The sequence below is a fragment of the Nyctibius grandis genome, chromosome 1 (assembly GCF_013368605.1).
Source record: "Nyctibius grandis isolate bNycGra1 chromosome 1, bNycGra1.pri, whole genome shotgun sequence".
Classification (NCBI taxonomy): Eukaryota; Metazoa; Chordata; class Aves; order Nyctibiiformes; family Nyctibiidae; genus Nyctibius; species Nyctibius grandis.
In genome coordinates, this window is record NC_090658.1 from 79,191,381 (window position 1) to 79,214,921 (window position 23,541).

General features: G+C 42.9%; 2 protein-coding genes across 2 annotated transcripts in view; one reads left to right on the top strand and one right to left on the bottom strand.

The window, feature by feature from the left end:
* Nucleotides 1-599: 599 nt before the first annotated feature.
* Nucleotides 600-12,721, top strand: CD164 (CD164 molecule). Its single transcript, XM_068401415.1, has 6 exons — nucleotides 600-900; nucleotides 3,628-3,711; nucleotides 5,177-5,248; nucleotides 7,260-7,391; nucleotides 8,610-8,690; nucleotides 9,659-12,721. Exons 1-6 carry the CDS (start codon nucleotides 780-782, stop codon nucleotides 9,817-9,819), a joined length of 651 nt encoding a protein of 216 aa, XP_068257516.1. The 5' UTR covers nucleotides 600-779; the 3' UTR covers nucleotides 9,820-12,721.
* Nucleotides 11,099-23,541, bottom strand: part of LOC137660997 (coiled-coil domain-containing protein 162-like) — a 28,477-nt gene continuing 16,034 nt past the window's right edge. Inside the window, 3 exon segments of the mRNA XM_068396272.1 lie at nucleotides 11,099-11,158; nucleotides 16,956-17,086; nucleotides 19,969-20,089. Of these exon segments, the coding sequence (XP_068252373.1) occupies nucleotides 11,099-11,158; nucleotides 16,956-17,086; nucleotides 19,969-20,089 (312 nt within the window).

The following is a 23,541-nucleotide window of genomic DNA, read 5'->3' on the forward strand; positions in this document are numbered from 1 at the left end:
GCAACACGGGGATCTCAAACCCCTTTGCCGCGAGCTCCCTCCGCCTCCTCCCGCACCGCCACACCGCTGGGGCGGCCGGAGGGCGCGGGCCGCCATGGCCAGCGGCCGCCCCGCAGGGGAGCGAGAGGCGCCACGCCGCGACCGGCCCTCCCCGGGCGGCTCGTATCTGCCGGTGGGAGCGTCTCGTTCCCCGCCACTCGGTGCGAGCCCCCCAACCGGCCGTTCGCCCGCGCTAGCTCCCAGAGCAGCGGCAAAGAGGAACGGCCGCCAGCCACCCCACGCCCTCCTCCCCTCACGCACGGCGCCCGCGGGGGGGGGAGGCCCCCCGCGCCCTGTCCCCGCCCCCCGCGCCCTGTCCCCGCCCCTCGCCTCGACCCCAGCCAATGAGCTGCCGCTGCTCCGCGGACCCAGCGGGGGGCGTGGCCTCCGTGGGGGTGGTGAGGCGGTAGGGCAGCACGTGACGGGCGGGAAATGCTCCCCCGGGGCGGCGGGGTCACGTGGGGAAGGGACGCCGCGCTACGTTGGGGACCGTTCCATTACTCGCCGAATGGGGGGAGGGGAAGGCTAGACGGAACCACTCCACCGCCCCGGTCGCTGCGGCCGGCCCGCGCGCGGGAGAGGGCGGGGCCAGCTCGAGGTGGTGCCGCTCACGTGACGCCGAGGGGCGGGGTGACGGCGCTCAGAGGGTGCGCGGAGGCAGCGGGAGCGGAGCGGGGCGAAGGGAAGCGCTTACGAGCGGGAGCCGCCACCCCTCGCTTCACCGCCGCCGTACCGCCGCCATGGGCTGGAGACCCGCGCTCCCCCTCGCCGCCCTCTGGCTGGCCTGCCTCTGCGGGCTGGCCGCGGGGGCCGCGCAGAGCCGCTGGGCGCGCGCGGCCGGCAGCGGCACCGCGACCGTTGGTGAGTGCCTCGCGACCCCCCTCCCTCCCCCGGCAGTTTGCTGACGGGGCAGCCCCTCCCCCTCCCGCGCTCGCGCCCCGCCCGTTGTCCGGCGCTGCGCGGGGAGCGGGGCGGGCTCCGCGCACCGAGCCCGGCCGGGCGGCCCGCCGACCGACCCCCTGCGCCCGCCGGGCGGGCGGGGAGCACCGCGGTGGATGGGGGCCGCCTGGCGGGGGAGCCGCCCTGCGCTCCCTCGCAGCTCGGCCGCCACCGCTTCCGCGCGGCGGCAGCGCTGCCGCCCTCAGCGCTCCGGCGGCAGCCCGCCCAGCTTTTTGCCCGCTTCCCTCTGGCTCCTCTCCTCTCGCTTTCGTTTTTTCCCTCGCTGCGGAGTATTTGGGTGCGTGCGGCGTGAAATCCGTTACCGCCGTTTGACGCCACCTCCAGTATCCCCCCTTCGTATGCAGCAAAGGACTAGCAGCGGGTAGCTTTGCGTCCAGTAAAACGTGCGCGGCGCGTTTGTTTCTAGCAAACTTAATATAGGTCAAATTGCGGGAGTTACTCGTGTAAGCAGTGTTGTTCCGTCACTGCAGCTGGTTCTTCGTTACCCTGATGTTAGCCTCGTTATTCGTCCTGTGGGCTTGTCTAATCTTTCTGGCTCTGTGAGCTATTTGCTAAAGTGTTTACGTGGCCAGGAACCATAAAATGTGCCGCGTGCCCCAAGAAAGCTAAGGAAAGAAGTTGTTCTGGAAGCGCTTTAATGTTCTCTGGCCTCATTGCATAGTGGTGCTGGGTGCAGCGAAGTGTGAAGCTGTCCCATAACCTCTGCTTCAGCCCTTCTAGATTTCCTCTTCAGCCCTGCCACCGTCGACGTGATGTAGGCTAATATCGGGCACCCTGTCGGAACCGTGAGCTGCTTGAGGACTGCGGAGAGCCAGAGGTTAACGACCTCTCCGGTGCGGCGGGAGAGGGCAGTGTTGGGCCAGCAGGACAGACTTCTTTTACCGTTCCCACATTTCCTCCTCAAGTGTAAGGGGAATATCTGAATTTTCCCTGTGTAGGAGCCAGTACAACAGAGAGGTTTATCTTGGGAGCAAACGTGAGCTTTCCTACGCTTAAGAGCCGAGTTCATGGTACCAGCGTCATTTTTTCAGTGAAGAGCAGGCATCTGCTGATGAGGAGAGCTGGGGAGCTAGCTGTTACCCCATATAAAGACCCTAAGAGAGCCTTTCACAGCAGGAGTAGCATTGGGAGAACATCTGACCCTAAGAGAGCCTTTCACAGCAGGAGTAGCATTGGGAGAACATCTGACAGCCTCATTCTGAAGCTAACAGCTCATTCTTGACACCATTTGCTGTGATAAAAACGTCTCCTGATCCTTTACCCTTGCAGATCTGTTCCTCTTCCGTGCTAGTCGGGGAAGGCTGTTTTGAAAGTAAACTAAAAGCCGTAGCGCACCTGGTATTAGCTGGCTGCACTGACTGTCCTCCTGTCTCTACAGATGTACTGTGCTAAATTTTCTATGTACTAGTGGGGAATTTACAAAAGTGAACGTTGTTCATTTGTCAGAAGTGAGTGTTATGCATGCCGTGATCGTTCTTCAGGTGTATACCCAGAATAATAAATGACTTGGGTTTTGTTTTTCTGAAATCTGTCATCCAGAAACTGTCATATAGCTCTTAAACCACTTCAAGTACCTTATTTCTGAAGGGAACAGGGCAAGTCTCTTGCATACCTCACTGATGCAAACCAAAAAAGATCTTTTCATATCTTCTTCTGTTTCTTGGAAGTGAAGAAATAGTGGCAATATTTCTAGCCTGATCTGACCGTAACCAAGAGGAAGGCCAGGTGGATTCAGGCTTAATTCAAATTATGAGAATACTGAAATTAGTTAATGCATTTGTAGTTGTTATCTTGAGATGTAAATTACCGTGCTGATTGCCAAGGATCTGTGAATAGCAGTGTTGCCTTCACTAGGGAGCAGAGCGGAGAAAAGTGAAAGGTCATCCAAAGGTGCCTGGAGTAGGTGGATATGAAGTGAAATGTGCTGGAGAGTATGCGATGTAAGGAGTTGTGGGTTGTATGTGGGTTTTCTGAGTATGATGGCTGTATGAGTAAGTCTTAATTAAAACTAATGCAGTAAAATTATAGATTGGGAGAAGATCTTATTTGATCCAGACAGTGGATGTGTTGTCACTGTGGTTTTAAGGCAACAGTGTTTGAGATAGAAATAAAAAGCAGCTGGACTGGTTAGGTTGCTGGCTTCTGCTGTGATTAAAATATGAATAGAGATTTACTTTCTTTCTGCTCTCTATATGCTTTTGTGTATGAAGCCCTCTAGGTTCTTGTCTTTATTTCCCATGCTTTGTCTGCTTTCTAGTGTAGGGTTGTTAATAGCTTACATAAAGGAAAAATGTAATAAAAAGGAGCAAAGCTCTTACCATCGGAGGTTTCAATGAACTTCTGCAAAATTAATTTGGTGGATTTCACTATTATCTGAGTTTACTATAGTTAGAGGTTGCATGAGGCATAATCTTGGTGTACATGTGGGGTCTGGTTTCACAGTATCAGTAGTGTCTGGAGGGAAATGTATTTGTGGCTTGTCAAATGGATTCCTAAGTTGTAGCTTTCAGTTGTAGTTAGTTGAGTGAGAAGGATTGTGCCTTAACGTGGGAGATGTTCTGTGGGTGAAGTTGCTCTTTTGACAGGGGTAATTTTGTCCTAATTGATGCATTTCTATTTTTTTTTTAGGCATCTGTGAAAGCCTTTCTAACTGCAGTTCGTGTATTGGTAATGAAGAAAATGTAACGGGCTGCAAGTGGATCAGATGTGAAAGTAAGGAGGACTATGCAGTGCGGATCCTTACTGTGCCATGTGGAATCTTAAACCCAACTAGGCCTACTTCATCTATATTAATGTTCATTACACACATACACTGTTCTGTTTGATAACCTAATGGAGCATTAACTCCTAAGTTGTATCTGTTGTTAAACATTTCAAGTTCTTATGTGGAGACAGCTGAGCATGTTCAAAATAATCCCAGATTTTTAAGCCTTCTGATGTAAATCTGTGCTGTTGTTAAGCTAATGTTTTCCAGATGGTTCAGAATGTTTTTAGAATAAACTAGTCACTTGTGTTTGCTGTTAAGGAGTCATGAATGGATTCTGACACGCAGGCATATCCCTGTGCTTCAGTCCCTTTTGAGGTTTTGCCATGGACTTGGTCACAACTATTACTCCTGAACTGAAGTGTAATAAGGGAGAGGAGTCCATTAAATAAGATAGTTAAGAGTAGTGTTCCTAAAACTAAGAATTACAACCCACTGAAGGGAACATGACAGAGCCAAAGAAGCATTAGCTGGTCTCATTCAGCGCCTTGTTTTTCCCATTGTAGGAGAGAGTTGGATGTAACTACATTTCGGTGACCTCTAGTACTCAGTCCTGGAGGAGATGAGGTTGCTGTTGACAGAGTCATACAAAGGCTACATAAAGTAGTCCTCAGGTGGATTAGTGGTACTTCTTGTGTGAGGTGGGAACAGAATAAGAGGAGAGAGTGGCGTGACTGTAATAATAGTATTGTAGATGACCAAGAAAGGTTATATATGAAGGCTAAGATGCTTCAGAACCAATGAAAAGGATTCTGGGTGTAACTTGCCCAGTACAAGAGTGTCCTTCAGGAAGCTCTCTTTCTGAATTCTGCATGTGTTGTCTGACCAACAGGCACATACTGCAAACAGCCAAGAGATCTGTGTAACTTCTTTGAGGGAGAGGTTGAAATCTGAGTAAAGGGAGAAAGGTGTGCAGGCAGAGAATAAGAAACATGTCTTCGGCAATTTCAAGGTCGAGGATCTGTTTGAAAAGCTGGAACTAAGTTTTGCTTGCATGTAGAATTTTTTTAACACAGATTTTTTTTTTTTGTGATGCTACCATGGAGATGCAAAATGTGTAACTTGAAAAATGCCACAAACAGTAGAAATGCCGTCTAATTTTATAGGCTATAAAGAAAAAAATACGAAGCTATACTGTGACTGCAGAATGGTGCATAACCATTTATAGGTATTGCTTAAGTGTTGATTTGAGTGGTAGAGTAACTGTAGTGAAAGAAAATACTAGAACTTCTGTAATTTCTCATTATTAATATAATAATGAAGTCCTGCATATTGAAGTGGCTTTAATGTTATCCTGGCTAGAAGATGGTGTTTAGTTTGTCCTACGAACCATTTATTGGTATTGAGGAGCAACGTCTTCAACACTTTAAAGTTCTGCTGCTGTAAATATTCTTGTCTCTTCTTTTCTGACAGGTGACATGTGTGTAAATGAAACAGAAGTAGATTTGAAATATAAAAGCTGTACAGTTGAAGAACAGTGTTCTTGTAAGTATTAAGATACTCAGCTTTCACATTGTTTAACGTGAAACAGTTGTGTTTACAACTCCTTCATCTGTTGACCTTTAATATGCCTTCTACAATTCACATAAGGATGTACAACTATATAAATAAGCCCTTTGCTTCCAGCTTAAACCTATGATATGTGATACTAAAATACACAATTTTGTTGTGCATTCAGTTAACTGCTTACTGTTGCTGTTTCAAGAAGCCTGACATATTTTATTAGACACGTCTCTGGCTACTGCCTTGGTTTCTTAGATTAAAATGAGTGACCTTTCCTATTAGATGCAGCATATCCTAAGGAACTTGTCAGCATCCTCAAGACAGTAGGCTTCATATTCAACAAAAAAAGTTTGAACTGCGAAGTCCATTGCTTCATCTGAGATGCAGTAAATAGGAAAAACTTACAAATGTTCCAGTTTTAACTGTTAACTAGCCCAGCTCTTCATGCACCCCTGAAGTGCAGGGTCTGGGTTATAGAAGTGCGTAAGATAAGTCCTTCATGCTAGGAACGTGCACAGTTGCATATCTGCTTCAGTGTTTTCATTCATTTGTGCTTGCTGTGCAAGGCAGATTTGCAGGATATGAATAACTTAGATTAAATCTTGAATTACACTTTTGTGAAAGCCCCTCAGTTTTAGTTTTTCTGAAAGCTGACAAGAAATGGACTTTAAAATAGGATTTTCTGGTTTTAAGATCTGGAACAGCAAATGAAGATTGTTAATACTCTTGTCTAGCTGAGTTCAACAGTGCTGCTAAAGAGGCTTGCTCACACCAATAGAGATGAAGCTTCCACGCTGCTATGGGCTATCTTGTGTTGGTGGCAGCCAGTAAGAAATAATTCCGCTTGACTTGAGCTTCTGTGTTGTTTCTAAAATTGTAACAATCACCTCTTAATCAGGAGTGTTAAAAGTACCATTTTTCAGTGCTTTCCAAAGAGAGCATGCTGTTACAATGCCTTGTTCTGTATCTAAGATTAGAATTTCTACAATCTCTTCCTGTTAAACTTGTAGTGATGCTATCAGGATGTTATGTTTTAGCTTTTGCATATTCAAGGAAACTTAATTGTCACCTTTAGTAGAGGGAGGAACCTGTATACCTAGCAGCTCTCCCGGTGTCATGGCTCAGCACTACAGTTGGGGATTGACATGGAAAAATGTTAAGGTGGACCTAAACTGACTTGATGCAGGTGGGACCTTAGAGAATGTAGATTCTGACATATCCAGCCTATCTCTGTAGAAACAGTTGGCTCTTGTTTCCCACCATGCTGAATTGTTTCAAGGTAAATAACCATATTTAAAAGACCCTGAGCCTTAAAGGCTTCTGGTCATATTGGTATTTCAGCAGGAAGCTTGCCTATGTATCTGTGTATGATTAACCAACAGCTTAGATAAGCTGTCCGTGTGGGATTAACTCAGTTAATACAGTAAATTGCAGAAGGCTTCGTGGGTTTTTTTACAGCACATGCTGAAGCTGAGAGCACCTGCAACCAGCAACAGCTCTCAGAACAGAAAGCTTTAGCTAAACTTTCAAAATCTTGAGGATGTCTTGGTTTTTCCCCCATACTTCTTCAGCTGTCTAACCACTCTGATTTCTAGTTGAACTTGATAGGTCAGGTCCAGTGTTAGTTGCAGTGAGGTTGGGAAGCAGTACTGAATACCTAGTTGCCTATTGTGTAAAGCATGCATAGTTTATGCTTGTACAATAGGACTCTTCTCCCTTCTGTTCACTTTGAGGAATCTTGAGTTGCTAGTTGAACGCTGGCTTCATTGGGCTGCCTGTGACAAGGTTTTTCATATATTCACTCATGCAGCTTTTGCTGTTAGTGTGGTGAATTGAACATCCAGCTGCTTTGTAATGCCAAACCAAAACTACAATAGAACTTGGTGCTATATGAATTCCCTAAAACTCAGCCTGCTGCTGTTCTGTTTGTTTTTTTTTTTTAAGTTAAATACTGTCATTAATCTCTTTAATGTAACTCTTTATTCTTTCATAGCTCCTACAGTTGTTCCTCTTTCCAATACTACCGCAGCGTCTTCCAATACTACCACAGCATCCTCCAATACTACGACAGCGTCTTCCAATACTACCACAGCCAGTTCTGCTACCACAGCTCATACTACTATAGGTAATATAGTACCACTGAACATAGAATGGCAGTAAACTAGGAACTGGTGAATAAAATAAAGGACAAGGGCTTTTTCCACAGGTCGCTATAGTAGCATGACTACTGAACACCTTATGTGTGGAATACATAAATGGTCCTATGGTTTGGGAGAAGTGGACTTTCTAAAACTCTTAACAGAGAAAATGCTTCTTTCCAATCTAATTAAGAATTGGGTCAGTGGTAATTGTTTGAATTAGATTAGTCATTTCTGCTAATCATGAGTTCTTATGCGTTTGTATTTTTTTTGGTTGCCCAGTTCAAAAATTTCTGTTCTTACAGGTGCTGCCATCTTAACAGTGAAGTTCTTAAAAAAAAAAAAAAAAAAAACCAAAAACAAAACAACAACAACAAAAAAACACACACAAAAAAACCCCACACCACCCAAAAAGCAAAATCTCATCTTTAAAAGCATCTGCTGCTTAAGGCAGCTGGGAGGTATTGAGTTGTACTTGATTAGGCTCAGAACAGCCTCATGTACAGTTGGGTGACGTGTAGCTTTGAGTAAACCTACAAATGTTGGCACTTGTTGCTGGCACATAGTGGAATACTGATTAATTTTTGGTAATACAAATCTGGGGGAGGTGGTCAGAGACCCAGTGTTCTGGCTTGATAATGGAAGAGCTTTTAGGAGACAGTCTAGCTACAGGGGAGTTTGCTTACTCCACTGATGTCATTCATAGTTAGTGTTTTGGGGATGGGGAGAAAGAGGAAGTTTTGCTATTCTGAAAGTGTTTATCTCCTATCTTGAGATATTACATTAAGTACTTTTTTAGTATAATAAATACTGATTCTAAGGGCTGTTTAATCAAAGTCCTTTGCCTTGATGCAGTTTCTCAGTTGTCTTGAAGCAGCTGTCTGGATTCTTGTTCTAATATCAGCATTTATATTAGTGCTTGAAAGAAAAGTGGTTTTGTCTGAATGAAGAATCACTGTCTGATCTGTGGAGAACCTTGAAATACTTGGATAACGGTATGCAAGTTTAAAAAAAAAAAATCCCTATTGCAGAAACTTGGCTTAATGCCATGCAGCTGAACATCTAAATTGTGTGGGGTACAGTCTGAGGTCAAAGCTTATCCTTGCTTAAGCAAAACAAGACAAATCATTTACATGAGAACTTCAGTGCTTGCAAACTTCACTCTTGAAGCTTATGGTATGTACATACTGTCTTCTCTCAAACAGCTAACATCACCAATGTAACTACACATGCTCCTCTACCTACAACTGCCATTACTTCAGCTGCCACAACAACCAGTATTCCAGGTAACTGCTACTACTAGCATAATTAAAGCATAAAATATTTAGAAATTAGTGTTGCTTTAGAAGCGTTATCTTGAAAGACTTACCAGGTGACAACATTAAAGTAGTATTGGTATATCTGCTGTTGTCACTGCTAACTTTATGGCATGTCTAATTTTGTCAAGGTGATGCATGTATGTAGCAAGGTAATACCGTGAGAAACAGAGCTAGTTGGTGAGATATTAAAAGTCAGAAACATGTTGGTCAAACAAAATCAGCTGGCCGCTCTTAATAGTGTGGCTGGAAGTCACTTGTTAACTCACTCATTTTTGGGAGGTGGCATTTTGTTTTTCACTTGCAGTGTAATAGTGGGATACCTATTTAAAAAAAATTGGGCTACAGTGAAGGGAATAAGATGAAGTGTTTTATTTCAACATCAGTCCTGAATATGCTACTTTATGAAAAGCTCTCATGAAGTAAAGCTCTTTAAAACAAGCTGTCAGCAGATGGCTGTTACTTCCAGATTCATGTGTTGTGGCTTCGGCTGATTTCTTTAAGTGTAACTCTTGGGTTAAAGTACAGTAGATAGAAGATAATAATTTAATTTGAATTTAAGCAAAAAAACTGGAGCAAGCAGCAAAGATTGGAAAATGTGTTTTGAATGTGAGCATATCATTAATATACTTCCATGTAAAGGAGGAAAGCTTTGGCTTTTTGGAGTACAAATAAAGTCCAGCTGGGACTTGCTCAGTATTGAGGTCCAGAGCAGTTTGGCTATAAATAGCTCTAGCCTTGTACAAACAGTTTAATCAGAATTTCAGTATCACTAATCTAAATGCAGCTGCTGACATGTTTTTACTTTTGATTATTTTTTGTTTTCTTACTGTTGTTTGGATGTTTTGAGTCATCTTAAGACAAGGAAGCCAATACTAAATTCTGTAAAACTATTGTGAGCATTGTGCACTCACAAACTCTCATGTGGTGTTCAACAGGTACAAATGCTACTGTGACTCCTGCACCTTCTCCACGCAAATCTACATTTGATGCTGCGAGTTTCATAGGCGGAATTGTCCTTGTGCTGGGTGTGCAGGCTGTTGTTTTCTTTCTGTACAAGTTCTGCAAGTCGAAAGACCGAAACTATCACACACTTTAGGACCTGCCACTTCATAATGGACTAGTAGCCCAACACCTGTAGTTTACTGAACCAAAATATTTTCTGTTGCTTGTGGAAGACAGCAGTTCCTACTATCCTTTAAATCTCTAAAAGAAGACTTTAAAAGAATATTTTTGCAACATTATACTTGGCGAGAGTTGATATGAATCTCTACAACAGGATTACTTGCAATATGCTGCATGGGTTCTAATGGCTGTCTTATTTCCTTTAGTGGCTGCTGCTGTGGGACTTTTTTTGATATGCCAAATGTAGACATTCAGAGATTCTTATTCAGTGGCAGCACTGTCTTGAGTAGACAATCTCATGATGACTTATTGTAAAGGCTAATTTAATCAACATCTGATACAGTATCCCTTCAGTTTTATCAAGATGTGAATTATTGGTGACTGACCAGGGAGTGAAATACTGTTTATACTAGCTTATGGCTCTTACAGCATGCTGCTAGAAAGATGAACAAAATTGTAGTAGATATGGTCTTAACAGAATAACATAACCCATAATTTTTTTTACACAAGAGTAAAGGTTGCCTGATGAAATACTGCATTCCAAACAGAAATCTTGTGCCCTTTCCAATTAATGTTGAGGGTGCAGAGGGGATGTAGGGATAATCCTTCTAAAGGGGGAACGAAGATTAGTGCCTTAAAAGACAAAATCAGTAGGCTGCATTCCCACCTATCTCAAAGATAAACAAAACTATTAAGTATTAGCTTTATATTGGAGAATGGAATACATGTGACCTGAGCATTCCAGTTTAAAAACTTCTTACACTAAATCACTGTCCCTTATTGACCTTGTTTAAGGGTGAGGGAGCATGGTACAGTAATGTTCAGCTACAAACAGAAGCTTTGTTTACCTTTTATTCTGGCCTACAAAGACTAACCATAAAACTAGTGATAAAATTCAGTTCACTCCCTGTACAAAAAGGCAATGACTTGCATTTATACTTGAAATACTGGTGTTTGGGAAATCCTGAGGTTTTTCTTATTCAAATGGTTCTTGTTGCCATTAATTTCAGGGTTTTTTCTTTTTTACTCTCTGGTACATATGCTTGCTGAAGGAGCAGTTAAGGGTAGTTCAGAGGATCTGCTGATTTGATTCTAGTAGGATTGCTGTAGTCCTGGTGCTGCCAGACCTACACCTTTTTTCTTTTCCCTCCCCCGTTCCTGGCATCAGGTTTGTGTTACCCTGCAGTAGACTGGTTAAGGAAATCTATTTGGCCGAATGGTTTTGTTTTGGTTTGGTTTTTTCCTTGGCCAGGTCAGCCACACGATCTGAATATCAAAGGTACGTCATCTCCAATGTAGATTGACTTGAGCACCTGTGAAAATAAACCCACAGGAAAAATAGAAGTAAAGATAAAATCGAGTGGTGGATGTAGCACATAATACATAGCTTTTGGTGATATCCCTTGATCATCAATTTCAGGATAATCCATAGTACTATCTTACTAGCTCTGACTTGACTGGAATTTGGCACCGGATACAAAATTATAGCATTAATGCAGGTAATAGTCATGTCAGTGGAACTGAAATATGAAGCAAATGAAGTGCACTTCAGTTGGAAACTTACAGTGCACAGTATTGCTTTCTTGTGTTCTTCTAGTTTGAATGGCATTGTTTCTATTGTGCTGCATCGAAAACTCAAATTGCTACAAAATACAGAAGTTACTCACCAGTACTGTATCCTTGAGTTCATTAGCTTTTTGCTCTCTAAACAAAGCTAAGACAATCAGCTCAGGTTTATTAAAACAGCAGAGTGAGCAGCCAGTTTCTAGCAACAGTATGTGTGTGGGTTAGATGGTATATCCTTGGCCTTATTGTGAAATCACTTAATCTGTCCTTTCCCTATCTCAGAACTATTTTATTACATTAATTTGTTTAAAAAGATATCCATGAGCTTGTATTCTGTGCTTTGAAGTGAGCAAAAGTGTGAAAGTTCTCCTTCAGCTCAGCAAAGCAAACTATATGCCTAGTATATAACTTTCGGGGCTTCAAAGGGCTGTCTTCTGGGAAACTTGCAAAAAAAGTGCTACAGAACACTTCACAGCATGTAAGACATTGCCACAAAAAAGTTGTTGCTCTGTAAAATGTTGCTAAAATGCTTATTCATGAGCTATGCTGATCCTGATTTAGGTTGCTGATAAAGTGTGCTGGTAAAGCAAACTAAAATAATTTTTAAAGTGCCTTAAAGTTGCTTAATCTTTTGCCTCAAATTTTGTTTAAAAGGGTAGAAGGGATACCTTGCCTTAGTTACTAAATTTTTCTTGGTGCCAGCAATTGCTACTTTCCAAGACTTAAGAAAACTAGGACCTCTGACATGTACAGCTGCCAATCTGAAAAACTCAAGCTTGTACTCTATCAGTTGTTCTGGAAGGCCTGCACTACGTACTGCTTGCTCATTAGCCTTGCCAACAAGGTATAATCCACAGTTTACAGAGTTGTGGTTGGGATTGTTTCCCTTTGTTGTTTGGGGGGAGGGGAGGCTGGGTTATACATCTTCACCGTGTACTTGGCTGCCTCACTGTAGAAAGTAATTACTGCTTTGTGAAATGGCAGTATCAGCTGAACTGTGCTGTGTACTAGCAAAAAACCTGAAGTAACAACTCGCAGTTTTTCTTGGCCTTGTGTTTTGAAGTGGAAGGTAGCTCATAGATCTGTAGTTGTATTTGCCCCTAAATCAGTTTTTAGGCACTGAACTGTAGTGACTCTTCAAGTTATTTGGCTTTTTCTTGAAGCCAACTTGTGCAAATATCAAGCTGTTGTCTTATGAATGTTCTCTGCAAGTGTTGCTGTAAAAGTTTGTATTTTGTCTTCAGTGGAAGAAAACTGAAACAGTTGTAATCACAAAACCAAACCGATAAATAAAAATCTGTTGAATGGAATTTTATTTGTAAGCTTTCTTTAATGTGAGTAATCTCAGAGGGGGCTGTCTGCTGATTTTCTGGAGGTAAGAGCTGTTTTCCATAGGAATTGGGAAACACTGCAGAGAAAGAGGGAGAATGAAAGGTTTGAAGAGTTTAGTTAGCTCTCCTAAATACAGTATTGAACTTTGCATTTGGTATGTGCAATGGTACTGATTCATATTTAGAATCGTCTGCAAAAGAATTCTCATTTAGGTCATGTTTTCCATGTGAGTTTAACCCTGTTCTCTTCTTAAAGCCAAAGAACAGAAAGGCATTTATTAAGTGTTCCACTTGCAACAACCTGTAAGGTGCAATGCTCCTCTTTCCAAGAGGAGAGCTTATAATACTGGATGTCAGCCTATAAGGTGGAAGAGGGACTGCAGTCTGTGGTCTGCAGTCCTCAGGTGCCTGAGGACTGGAGGAAAGCGAATGTCACTCCAGTCTTCAAAAAGGGCAAGAAGGAGGACCCGGGTAACTATAGACCAGTCAGCCTCACCTCCATCCCCGGAAAGGTGATGGAACAACTTGTTCTTGATGCTGTCTCTAGGCACATCAAGGATAGGGGGATCATTAGGGGCACTCAGCATGGATTCACCAAGGGGAAGTCATGCTCAACCAACTTGATAGCCTTTTATGAGGATGTAACCCGGTGGATAGACCACATCCACAGCTTTACCATCATCTATCTCGATTTCAGTAAAGCGTTTGACACGGTCTCCCACAGCATCCTCACAGCTAAACTGAGGAAGTGTGGTCTGGATGATCGGGTAGTGAGGTGGATTGTGAACTGGCTGAAGGAAAGAAGCCAGAGAGTGGTGGTCAATGGGACAGAGTCCAGTTGGAGGCCTGTGTCTAGCGGAGTCCCTCAAGGGTCGGTACTGGGACCAGTACTATTCAATATATTCATTAATGACTTGGATGAGGGATTAGAGTGCGCTGTCAGCAAGTTCGCTGATGACACAAAACTGGAAGGAGTGGCTGACACACCGGAAGGCTGCGCAGCCATTCAGAGAGACCTGGACAGGCTGGAGAGCTGGGCGGGGAGAAATTTAATGAAATATAACAAGGGCAAGTGTAGAGTCCTGCATCTGGGCCAGAATAACCCCATGTACCAGTACAAGTTGGGGACAGAGCTGTTGGAGAGCGGCGTAGGGGAAAGGGACCTGGGGGTCCTAGTGGACAGCAGGATGACCATGAGCCAGCAGTGTGCCCTTGTGGCCAAGAAGGCCAATGGCATCCTGGGGTGTATTAGAAGGGGTGTGGTCAGCAGGTCAAGAGAGGTTCTCCTCCCCCTCTGCTCTGCCCTGGTGAGGCCGCATCTGGAGTATTGTGTCCAGTTCTGGGCCCCTCAGTTCAAGAAGGACAGGGAACTGCTAGAGTCCAGCGCAGAGCCACGAAGATGATTAAGGGAGTGGAACATCTCCCTTATGAGGAGAGGCTGAGGGAGCTGGGTCTCTTTAGCTTGGAGAAGAGGAGACTGAGGGGTGACCTCATTAATGTTTATAAATATGTAAAGGCCAAGTGTCATGAGGATGGAGCCAGGCTCTTCTCAGTGACATCCCTTGACAGGACAAGGGGCAACGGGTGCAAGCTGGAACACAGGAGGTTCCACTTAAATATGAGGAAAAACTTCTTTACGGTGAGGGTGACCGAACACTGGAACAGGCTACCCAGAGAGGTTGTGGAGTCTCCTTCTCTGGAGACATTCAAAACCCGCCTGGACGCGTTCCTGTGTGACATGATCTAGGTAATCCTGCTCCGTCAGGGGGATTGGACTAGATGATCTTTCGAGGTCCCTTCCAATCCCTAACATTCTGTGATTCTGTTCCAGGGAGAGTGTTAATAACCCCTATATTGTAGCATCTTTTCGCATTAAGATCTTTAACCTTCATGAAAAAGGTGTTGCTCTGAGCCTTATTTCTTTCCTGATTGCATGAGAAAGAAGAAGATATTTGTTAGGGAATAACTGTCAGTATGCTTGATCAAGGGAACAGAGGGTGTGCAATTCTGTTGCAGACTAACTAAAATGATAATCAGCTCTGAGTGAAATAACCTCATAGCTTCACATCATGACCTTGATGCTGTTGTGGGTAGTGAAGTGTGAATGTGTCACTAGATGATATTGACATAACCATTCTCATATTATGGGAAATTACAAAAACTTTAGTGTTTCTGGAAAGGCTGTATGGAAATGGAGGAAACCTAGGGCTTCCTGGTGTGCTTAAAAATGCTATGCCTTCCAGAAAATCATCCATTGACTGCATGCAGTCAAGGACTGAGTTAAGTTTTTGTTACAATGCAGCACTGAAATCCTATGCACAATTGTTTATCCCTATAGTACCAGTCTTTTGTTACTGCTGTTCTTTGAAGGTAGTCTTCTGTAGGTATAGCTTTCATTCAAAAATCATCTTTGAATTTTGCTGTATTAAGTTCAGCAATACTTGAAGTATTTTATCAAGAAACTGTAATTAGCCTGAGATGGCCCTTTCCTTTTTACTGCTGCAGTGGCACATAAGCGCTTCATACTGATGATACTGTTCTACTTCCAAACTGGCATCTGGTTCCGGGAATGTGCTTGAATCACATTTGATGGCTTCTCTAGTGACAGCTGACCTTGGATAGTTATCAGTCACCTTGTCATTCATTTAAGGCATACCTTAAAAAGAACTCATGTCATTTGATAACTGTTTCCACAGCATTCTGCGTATATTGTGACTTGTTTTGACGTAGCAGCAAGCTTGAATGAAATAAAGCTTGTTTCAGTAATGGTCAAGGATGTCAGTCTTATTCAAGGAATCCTCTGTCTCTAAATACTGCAGCATTTCTAACAGAAGTTAGTGTTCCTTTACTCAGTGTTTAACCAATACAACACTCTGAAGGGTTGCCTGAATTTAATTCTAGGTCTTAGTTATTTATAAAAAGAGTACTGAGGTATTTGATTATTCATGTTCACAAGCATCCAAGGATGGGGATGATGCTAAAAGGCACACGGATTAGTACTCTTAACTCATCAAAAGCTGCAATACAATTTGACACATCTCTGAAAGACAACTTTTGAGTACTTTATTGGCTAGGCTGTGAAAGCAAGCTTTTTTCCATGCAAGAAAAATGACAATAAATTTATGCTTTTTTTTTTTTTTTCCTTGTTTCCGTCTAGTTAGTGTAGCCCTGTGCAAGGAGCTGCCCTTCTTCCCCTTCCTCTGGGGAGGGCAGAGAAGGTGCTACAGAAGGTGGAGATGCTGACACTTGATGAGTCATCTCTTAAACAGGCATGAAAGGTTCAGTGTACAGGCAGCAACCTCTGGGGGTGAGTGTACGGCATGGGGCAGGATGTGTGGTGGTCAGGGGTTGCAACAGGAAAGTAGTTAAAAAAGAAAAAAAAAAACACAATAAAAAAACCCAAAAAAACCCCCATACACCAGACCCAATGCTTTTGCTCTAAGCACTTTGCACCACCATGTTCCAAGGTTAACACAATAAAAGGAAGCTTTTTAGTTTTGACTGATACCCTTGCCTTTCTCTACTGTGCTGTATTGTCTGTGAAGGGAGGACATGCAGTACTGCTCTTGCTCAGGGAGATCTGCATCACCCAGTACCTAAAATGGATTAGCAGATTAACTGCTGGAGCTGGTATTGAATGCTGCATCCAGATATGTTGAAGTACATATGCACAGCACTGGAGTATTACTGCCTTGCATTGATTTGTATATAAATTGTTCTTCTTTTACTTCAAGGTTGCCAGTTCAGTGGCATTTTCTAAAATGCCCTGGACTGATTAAAAATACATTTAGGTTTACTTCTGGACCAACATTTTTTTTTTATGTAGCTGCATGAAGACAGTGGGAAGAGACTTTTCGTTTAGGTGTGGTAGCAGCCTATCTGCCATTCTCTCCTTCCATCTGTTAGGCACGTGAAAGCATAAGTAACATATAAAAAGAGTCACCAACCATGGCATGGTACTCAAAAAAAAAAAAAAAAAAAATAAAAAATCTTTCCTAGACCATTGCTAACTAAATACCGCCCTCCTGCCCCCTTACCTTAGTCAGTTTTTGGAACTTTTTTTTCCTATTTGCTAGCCATACACACCTTGCTCTTAAAGATAAATCTTCAAAGGGATTTGACTTGCTGTCCAGATGAAACCTTCCTGGGTATATATACAGCTTGCAGACTAGCGAAGAAGTTGCTCATTTTGCAGCCATATCATCTTACTTACTGCCTCTGGTCTTTGCGTGTTTCCTCCTGTTCCATTGCTGCTTCTTGGGTCAGAATTCAAAGGATGCTGCTGGTAATCACCATGCTGAGTAGATGGTGAAAGCTTGTTACTCTGGACCTGAGCTGTAGAACCTGGAGTGTTATCAACAAAGACTTAAAGCAGAACTCAAGTAAATGCAAAAGTTGTTGTTTCTGACCTCGCGCAGAACATTAGGGTGGAAAAAAAAAATACCCACAACCCAAAACAAGTTGTGAACACTCAGCATAGTACTAATAGAGTAATAGATTGCTTAGTCTGGAAAAAGTGGTTCATGGATGATCTTGACACAAAGTAGAACAAAAACTATTTGCAGATAGTTGCAAGTGTTTGCAAAAACTATTTGCAACTACGTGCAATTTTTGCAGATCACCCCACACCCTGTTCATTCATAGTAATGAGTGTATCAGCATTCATTCCTCTAGCAGGAGACGTCTCAGTGAACCAGAAAATTCTTACTGCCCAAGTCTAGTTCATTATACGTGACTGTTTCCCCCACAACTGTCTTTCCTGGTCCTGTTGAAAGCCAAGATTAAAAGCCGGGGGGGGGGGTGTTAATGATCTGTTCCCAGTGACACTACGTTCCCTTCATGTTTGTAGAATTCCAGTCTTCATCTTTGTAGACTTCTGAAAAGCAGAGATGTAGCAACTTAATGACGACCCTTCAGCCACTAAAAAAATCCCCACTGAATCAAATGCTGTGCTGCTATCAGCCATAATGTGATTTAACCCTGATTTGTATCTGTATATGTGGTGTTGCTATACTACTTCTTAACCCTGTGTTAACTTTTCCCACTAACTTTAGGTAAAAAGGTGAGGGTATTTTTGCTGTGTAGCTGTAACCCTGTACTTGTTAATTGAGACAGTGTTTCTCCTTCTTCTCAGATATGATCCAAGGTGTTTCAGACCACATTGCTTTGCTGTTTCTGGCATTATTTCAGGGTGTGTGTCTAAGGGACTCTGGCCTCCTGCTGAAGGAGCAGGAGAGCAGCTGGCAACTGCCCAGAGTGCACAACTACCCAGTCTGGTCAGACTGCGTTCTGGGTGCATGTGTCCTGAAGCAGGGGCTTGAGAGGACTGACTACACAAGCGTCACATGAACCCAGAAAGAAGTGCAGCAACTGTTTTACATTCCTGAGACAGGCCATGGCTCAGTGCATTTGAGAGGGAAGAAGATGTGAAGATGGAGGAGAAGGAATGGAGAATAATAGAGGGCATGGCTCAGACGGCTAATCTACAGATTATTCTTACAAACTGGCTGAAGTCTTAGTCTATATGGGCAATTCCTGGAGTTGACATGACCTGTTTCAAAAACACCTTTGTGTTACAGTCAAAACAGGGCTATTGCAAGTAACAGTTGCCACCCCTATACAAGTAGGTCTGGTCAAACGCTATAGGTCTGGAGTCAGGTTAGTGTCAGAGTGCAACTGATAATAGAAAAGACAAATCTACGTGATCTAAGTCTGGATTGCCTTATGAGAAGTACTAGTATTAATGCATCAAAAATTTTAGCTACTTAATATTGACATATTACCTGGAAAATGACTTCTTATACTGCTTCTACTATGGGACAACAGCTCTGCAGTCTTCTTTCTACCTTTTTGAAATGAAAAAAAAAACCAAACTACCACCAAACCTCACAACATCCATCTGCTATTACAGACATAGGAATAAAAAAAATCACAAGTAAAAAGGTAGCTTTAATAAATTGCAGAGTTTTAACACATTTCAGACTAGGTGTCTATAGTTCGATAGAGCTCCTGTGTTGAGTATAGAGAAATCCAAGCTCCGAAGCCAATTTTTCCAGCTCTCCATCATGTTTAACAATGGTAACTCACTGCAGGAAAAATAATTCATCTCCTTTCTGTCACAGCTGCTATCCTTGTGGTCAGTAGCATCAATGTGACTTAACAAGTTTTGCGCCAACTTTCCCCCGAACTTGATTGGTTTAAAGCCAGAGAAACCAAGTATATTTGTGCATTAATTAAAGATACCTCCCTGTTATTTATTTCCCCACGTTTGGTTCATGTCTTGTCTTCAGCAGTGTGCTAATGAGCATTTCTCAGTTTCATTTGGCAGGAATAACCAACATTTTCCTGCAAAGGAAACTATAATTAGATTTGTAGTACTTTGTATTCTTCATGGCATAGAAATGCACCTTGAAAGATCATTGGAGTTTTTTCCTGTTTACTTAATTTACTAGGAATTTAGGTATCACCCATCAATTTTTCTGCATGAGTTTTTCAAGCTGACAGTAGGATTTTGATATCACTGAGAAAAGCAGCAACTTCAGGCGGGTAGGAGTAGAAATCCCTAATCAAGCTTGTTAAGCTGCATGAATTACATAAGCATTGCATTAAAAAGTTACCTAACAAACAGCTGAGAAGAAAGATTTTTGTTGAAGGTTTAAGATTCAGGTTAATGCAGTTTAGGGCTAGAAAGCTCTCACTGCTGTTGTGAGATCCTCTAAAGATAGCTGCAATCATAGGCATGTATCTAATCAAATTAGAAGGGTAGAGTCTTGTTTGGTTGTCCCACATGATTTGTAAATAAGCTGTTCCAAGAGAGAGCCACTGATGAAGCCTAATTTCCTACCACTTGGGATCCTTTGTTTCCTAATTGCCTCCTCCCCTAAATGCAGTTCCCCTCATATTTCCCATGATACCCCTACAAAGCAAAGACAACACAAGTTATGGTTTAAAGTTACTAATTTGGGAGTCAATGTTTCTTGTGCTGCTTGAGCAGCTGCTGTGTAAGAAGACATTTGGCTTTTGAGTTCTCTGACTTTTCCTTAAGACTGTTTTAGGTCTTCCTCTACCTAAATGCTTTCATTACAGAGGAGGTCTTCTCCTCTCTCATATTTGGCTTAACTTGCCTATTGCTTCAAAGGTTAAGGAGGGTTTCAGAGACCTGGACACATAGCTCATAAGATTTATTTCCCCAAGAAAGCAGTTTACAACACACAGCCTGTCTTTACCTGCAGTTGAATTCCTCTGGGAAGCTGCAGCTTCCAGGTCATAAACTTGACACTGCAGTTCATCAACCTGCTGGAAGGCCTCCCATTTTAAACTGCACTCTTGGGTTAACTGGCTTCTTACCTAAAAGGTGGTAAAAGGATTAATGACAGCAACACAAATTAATCATCTGACAGCTCTGCCTCAAAGCGGGGACCTAGATTTAAAGAAAAAGATGTTGTTGCCCTGTGCACTCTTGTGAATGAGAGGCCATCCCTTCTTGCTGGTTGAAATAATCCATAATTACAGCTTTGCTAAACATATCCATAATGCCTCTGAATGCAAAATATAGCACAAATAGTGCAAATTGACATTCTTATTGTTTTTTAATAGGCATCTGCATTTCAGGCATTGCTGGGGGAAGATAAAAACAATGTTACTTAGACAAGACCCTACCTCCATTTTCAGGGCAGAAGTATGTGGAAAAAACAGTAGCTCTTCCCTCATCTCTCCCACAGACTCTGTAATTTGCTAAGTTTAAATGTAGAGTTTGTTAGTGTTAATGACCACATAGGTGCTAGCTTGCAGCTGGGACTGTTGTGTGGCAATAAAAATCTCCACACCGCAGTTGCCATTTTCATTCCTGCTCTCCTTAAAGGCTGATCCAGATGTTGACATCTCTGATCTCTTGAAGGGTTGTTTTGCAAACACAGCAAATCAGATTGGAGCCGGATACCAATGAAATCAGTGGTCTTATGTGTCTGCACCAACTGCTTTGGCTGTGTAAAAGTCTCTCATATGATATTGGTTAGAAAACATGCCAGCAGCCTGAGAAATTATTCCCATCAGAATGGCATTTGTCATCCTGACTCTGGAAAACAAACAGCCTGTGCTTTCACCTTGACGCTTTGGAAGACAGAAGACAGAATATACTTCGCTTGGTTTACAGGAGAGGCATTCAGATACATTTACAAAGCTTTTTTCTCTCTAGACCAAGAAAGCAAGGGCAAGAAGACTTCAGTGGCAACAAGGGTGTCAGTTAGTAGATGGATTCATCTAGTTAAAGTCTAATCAAGTGGTTTCCAAACAACATTTTGTTCTGCAGGCTACACTACAAAAGAAGCACTGCTCATATCACAGCCAAGACCACTCTACCAGCTGTGCTAAACACAGAGATTGTATTTACTTGGCCAAATCAGTTTTTAAATCAAAGTAGTTAAATCTGTTTTACAAGAAGATAATCTTAAAAATTAATCTGGTTACTCAGTTACACTAAATCAATGATTAGTGATGCAGTAACAGATTTAAACTCAATACATCAGTTCAGTACAATGGCATCAGTTTAGTGAAGACTAACACCTTTTCTGTGGCCAGACTGGATTAAAGCAGTTCCCTTCCCAATACATTCATTTGGTAGTGCAGAATTTGGGAAACCGTGGTATAATGTACGTAAAACTGTAAGGGCAGAGGGTTTATGTCAAATACAGAGTAAAGCAAAAGGACAGCAGTTTGTCAGCTCTGCAGCACAGGTGTCAAGGTAGCAAAGCCCTGCCTGGGAAATGTCACAGGGAGAGCCAGGAAAGCGACAGGCACTGCAGACCCAGAAACGTGGCCTCAGCAGGGAGGCAAAGCCTGAGTGAGGCTCCAAAGCTCCATGTTCGGTCTGGTGACAAGGAAGGCGGTTACAGCAGAGGCCTGGGGCACACTGCTGGGGACATCACAGCAGGGGATGCACAGCTGGCCAAAGCCTCCAGCACCACTGAGCCCAGACGCTTGTTGCTCTGGCTGCTGGTACTGCTTGATCCCCCCAGGGGTGCAAACATGTTCTGTCAAGCACTGCACACCCATTCCTGGTGCACCATCGCCTTACGCGAACTCTCAGGCAGTTTCTCTCTCAAATAAGGAGAATATTACTTGCTTTCTAGAGCAAAGATACTGAACCAGGCTCAACAGGAAGGTCCTGAGAAGCACCAGAAACACAAGATGCCACTGAAAAGTGGAACATGACCCTAAGCCCCCAGCAGGCAGGGCCCAGCGCAGTGCCAAGGCTCATGCTGCAAGACCCTCGTCCAGAGCACCTGGAGGGCTGCAGTGAAGCTCTGTCAAGTTCAGACACTTGAAGGGATACACTCAGATGTGGTCACACAGTGTTAAAACTTGAGATATCTCTCCAGAAATGCTACTGTTTCTATTTTTCAACTCCGGCTGCATGTCTTTATTTGACCCCTTTTTGATGAAGATGGCATATTTTAGAAGATTTTTCAGATTCCTTGTTAAACATTTCACACTCTGCTCTTTTTCTTCCATCTCTTCAATCATCTTCTCTGTTTTCAGCTTTCATCACACTGAGTATTTGTCTTCTTGTGTCTTGCTCTGTACTACTTCCAACAGCATTTGTTTCTACAACATGCAATCATGAAAGCTTCAGACTTGCATTACTTTCTCCCCAGTTCCCATACACACCTTTTTAGATTTCCTTTTAAACCCTGATGACCAGTCCTTGGATGTCAAGCCCAGCTGAGCTAAATGAGGAGAGACCCAATCCCACATGGCTTGGTACTGAAGATAATGAAATGCTGGTAAACAAATCTGAATTATCCTCTGGTCTTATGAAAGGACCCAAAAGAAAATCTGGGTTTTGGGAACGGGGAGCGCAAGGGAAGGGTAAGGGGGACTGGGAAGAGAATGCTGTATTTACGTTGTTGCTTGTTAGAGAGAGAAGCCTCAGAACAACATTGATGTGTAGAACTCATTCAATTGCAAATATACAGCAAGGCAGTTGCTTCCAATTTCCTCAGTCTGCTGTAATTTGCTTTCTGCAACCAGCCTCTGGTCCTCGTGTGGAACTTGTTTTTAAAGCAACATATAAACAAGGAATGAGGGGGGGGGAATGAGCACAGCTTTTTCAAACATTGCTGTTTATACACGGTTTGCAGAGACAGCCAGTAAGTATGGCTACATTTTAGAATCTGTACCACAATTGAATGCAATGGTATTACAAGCCATGCATATCAGGTCAAACCCTCCTATACAGCCAAGGGTTGTGGAATGGAGTCTGCTATTTGTAGACACCATCAACACTATCTGTACCAAGGAAAGAAATTAGGAAGAAGAGGAAGAACCAGAAGCTGATGACAGAAACCAAACAAAAACAAAACAACAAAAACAGCTGCTAGAAAGATGGTAGATGCAGTAGGTCTCTTGGAAGTAAATTGACAGCTTGTCAGTGAAGACAACTGATTTATCAGCCAAAGGCAACTCCACACTGGTGAAAAATCTGAACACAAATATCTAAAAGCAGTCACAGCCCAAACGTTTTCCATTAGGGAGCTCTCTAAGCCTTACTAAGGTTGGTGTTTCATAGACCAATAAGCTCAGAATGGAGCAATCGAGCCATCAGATGTGACTTTTTAATATCACGTTTACGTCAGTTACCCCTGTACTGGAATGAGCAAGTTGGTTTGGCTACACTGTATTTCCCAGAAAGGCATCCGGTCTTGGCTTGAGGATGCTCTGTCAGACATACTGTCATTTCCACCGTTAATCACATTTTGAAAACATTGTTTCTGATTTCTCATTTTCGGTTTGTCTGGCCT

Excerpts from the sequence above, each read along its gene's own strand:
- CD164 (XM_068401415.1), top strand. The coding sequence starts at position 780 with ATGGGCTGGAGACCCGCGCTCCCCCTCGCCGCCCTCTGGCTGGCCTGC. Across the intron at positions 5,249-7,259 it reads AGTTGAAGAACAGTGTTCTT|CTCCTACAGTTGTTCCTCTT; the intron begins GTAAGTATTAAG and ends ATTCTTTCATAG. Across the intron at positions 8,691-9,658 it reads CACAACAACCAGTATTCCAG|GTACAAATGCTACTGTGACT; the intron begins GTAACTGCTACT and ends GGTGTTCAACAG.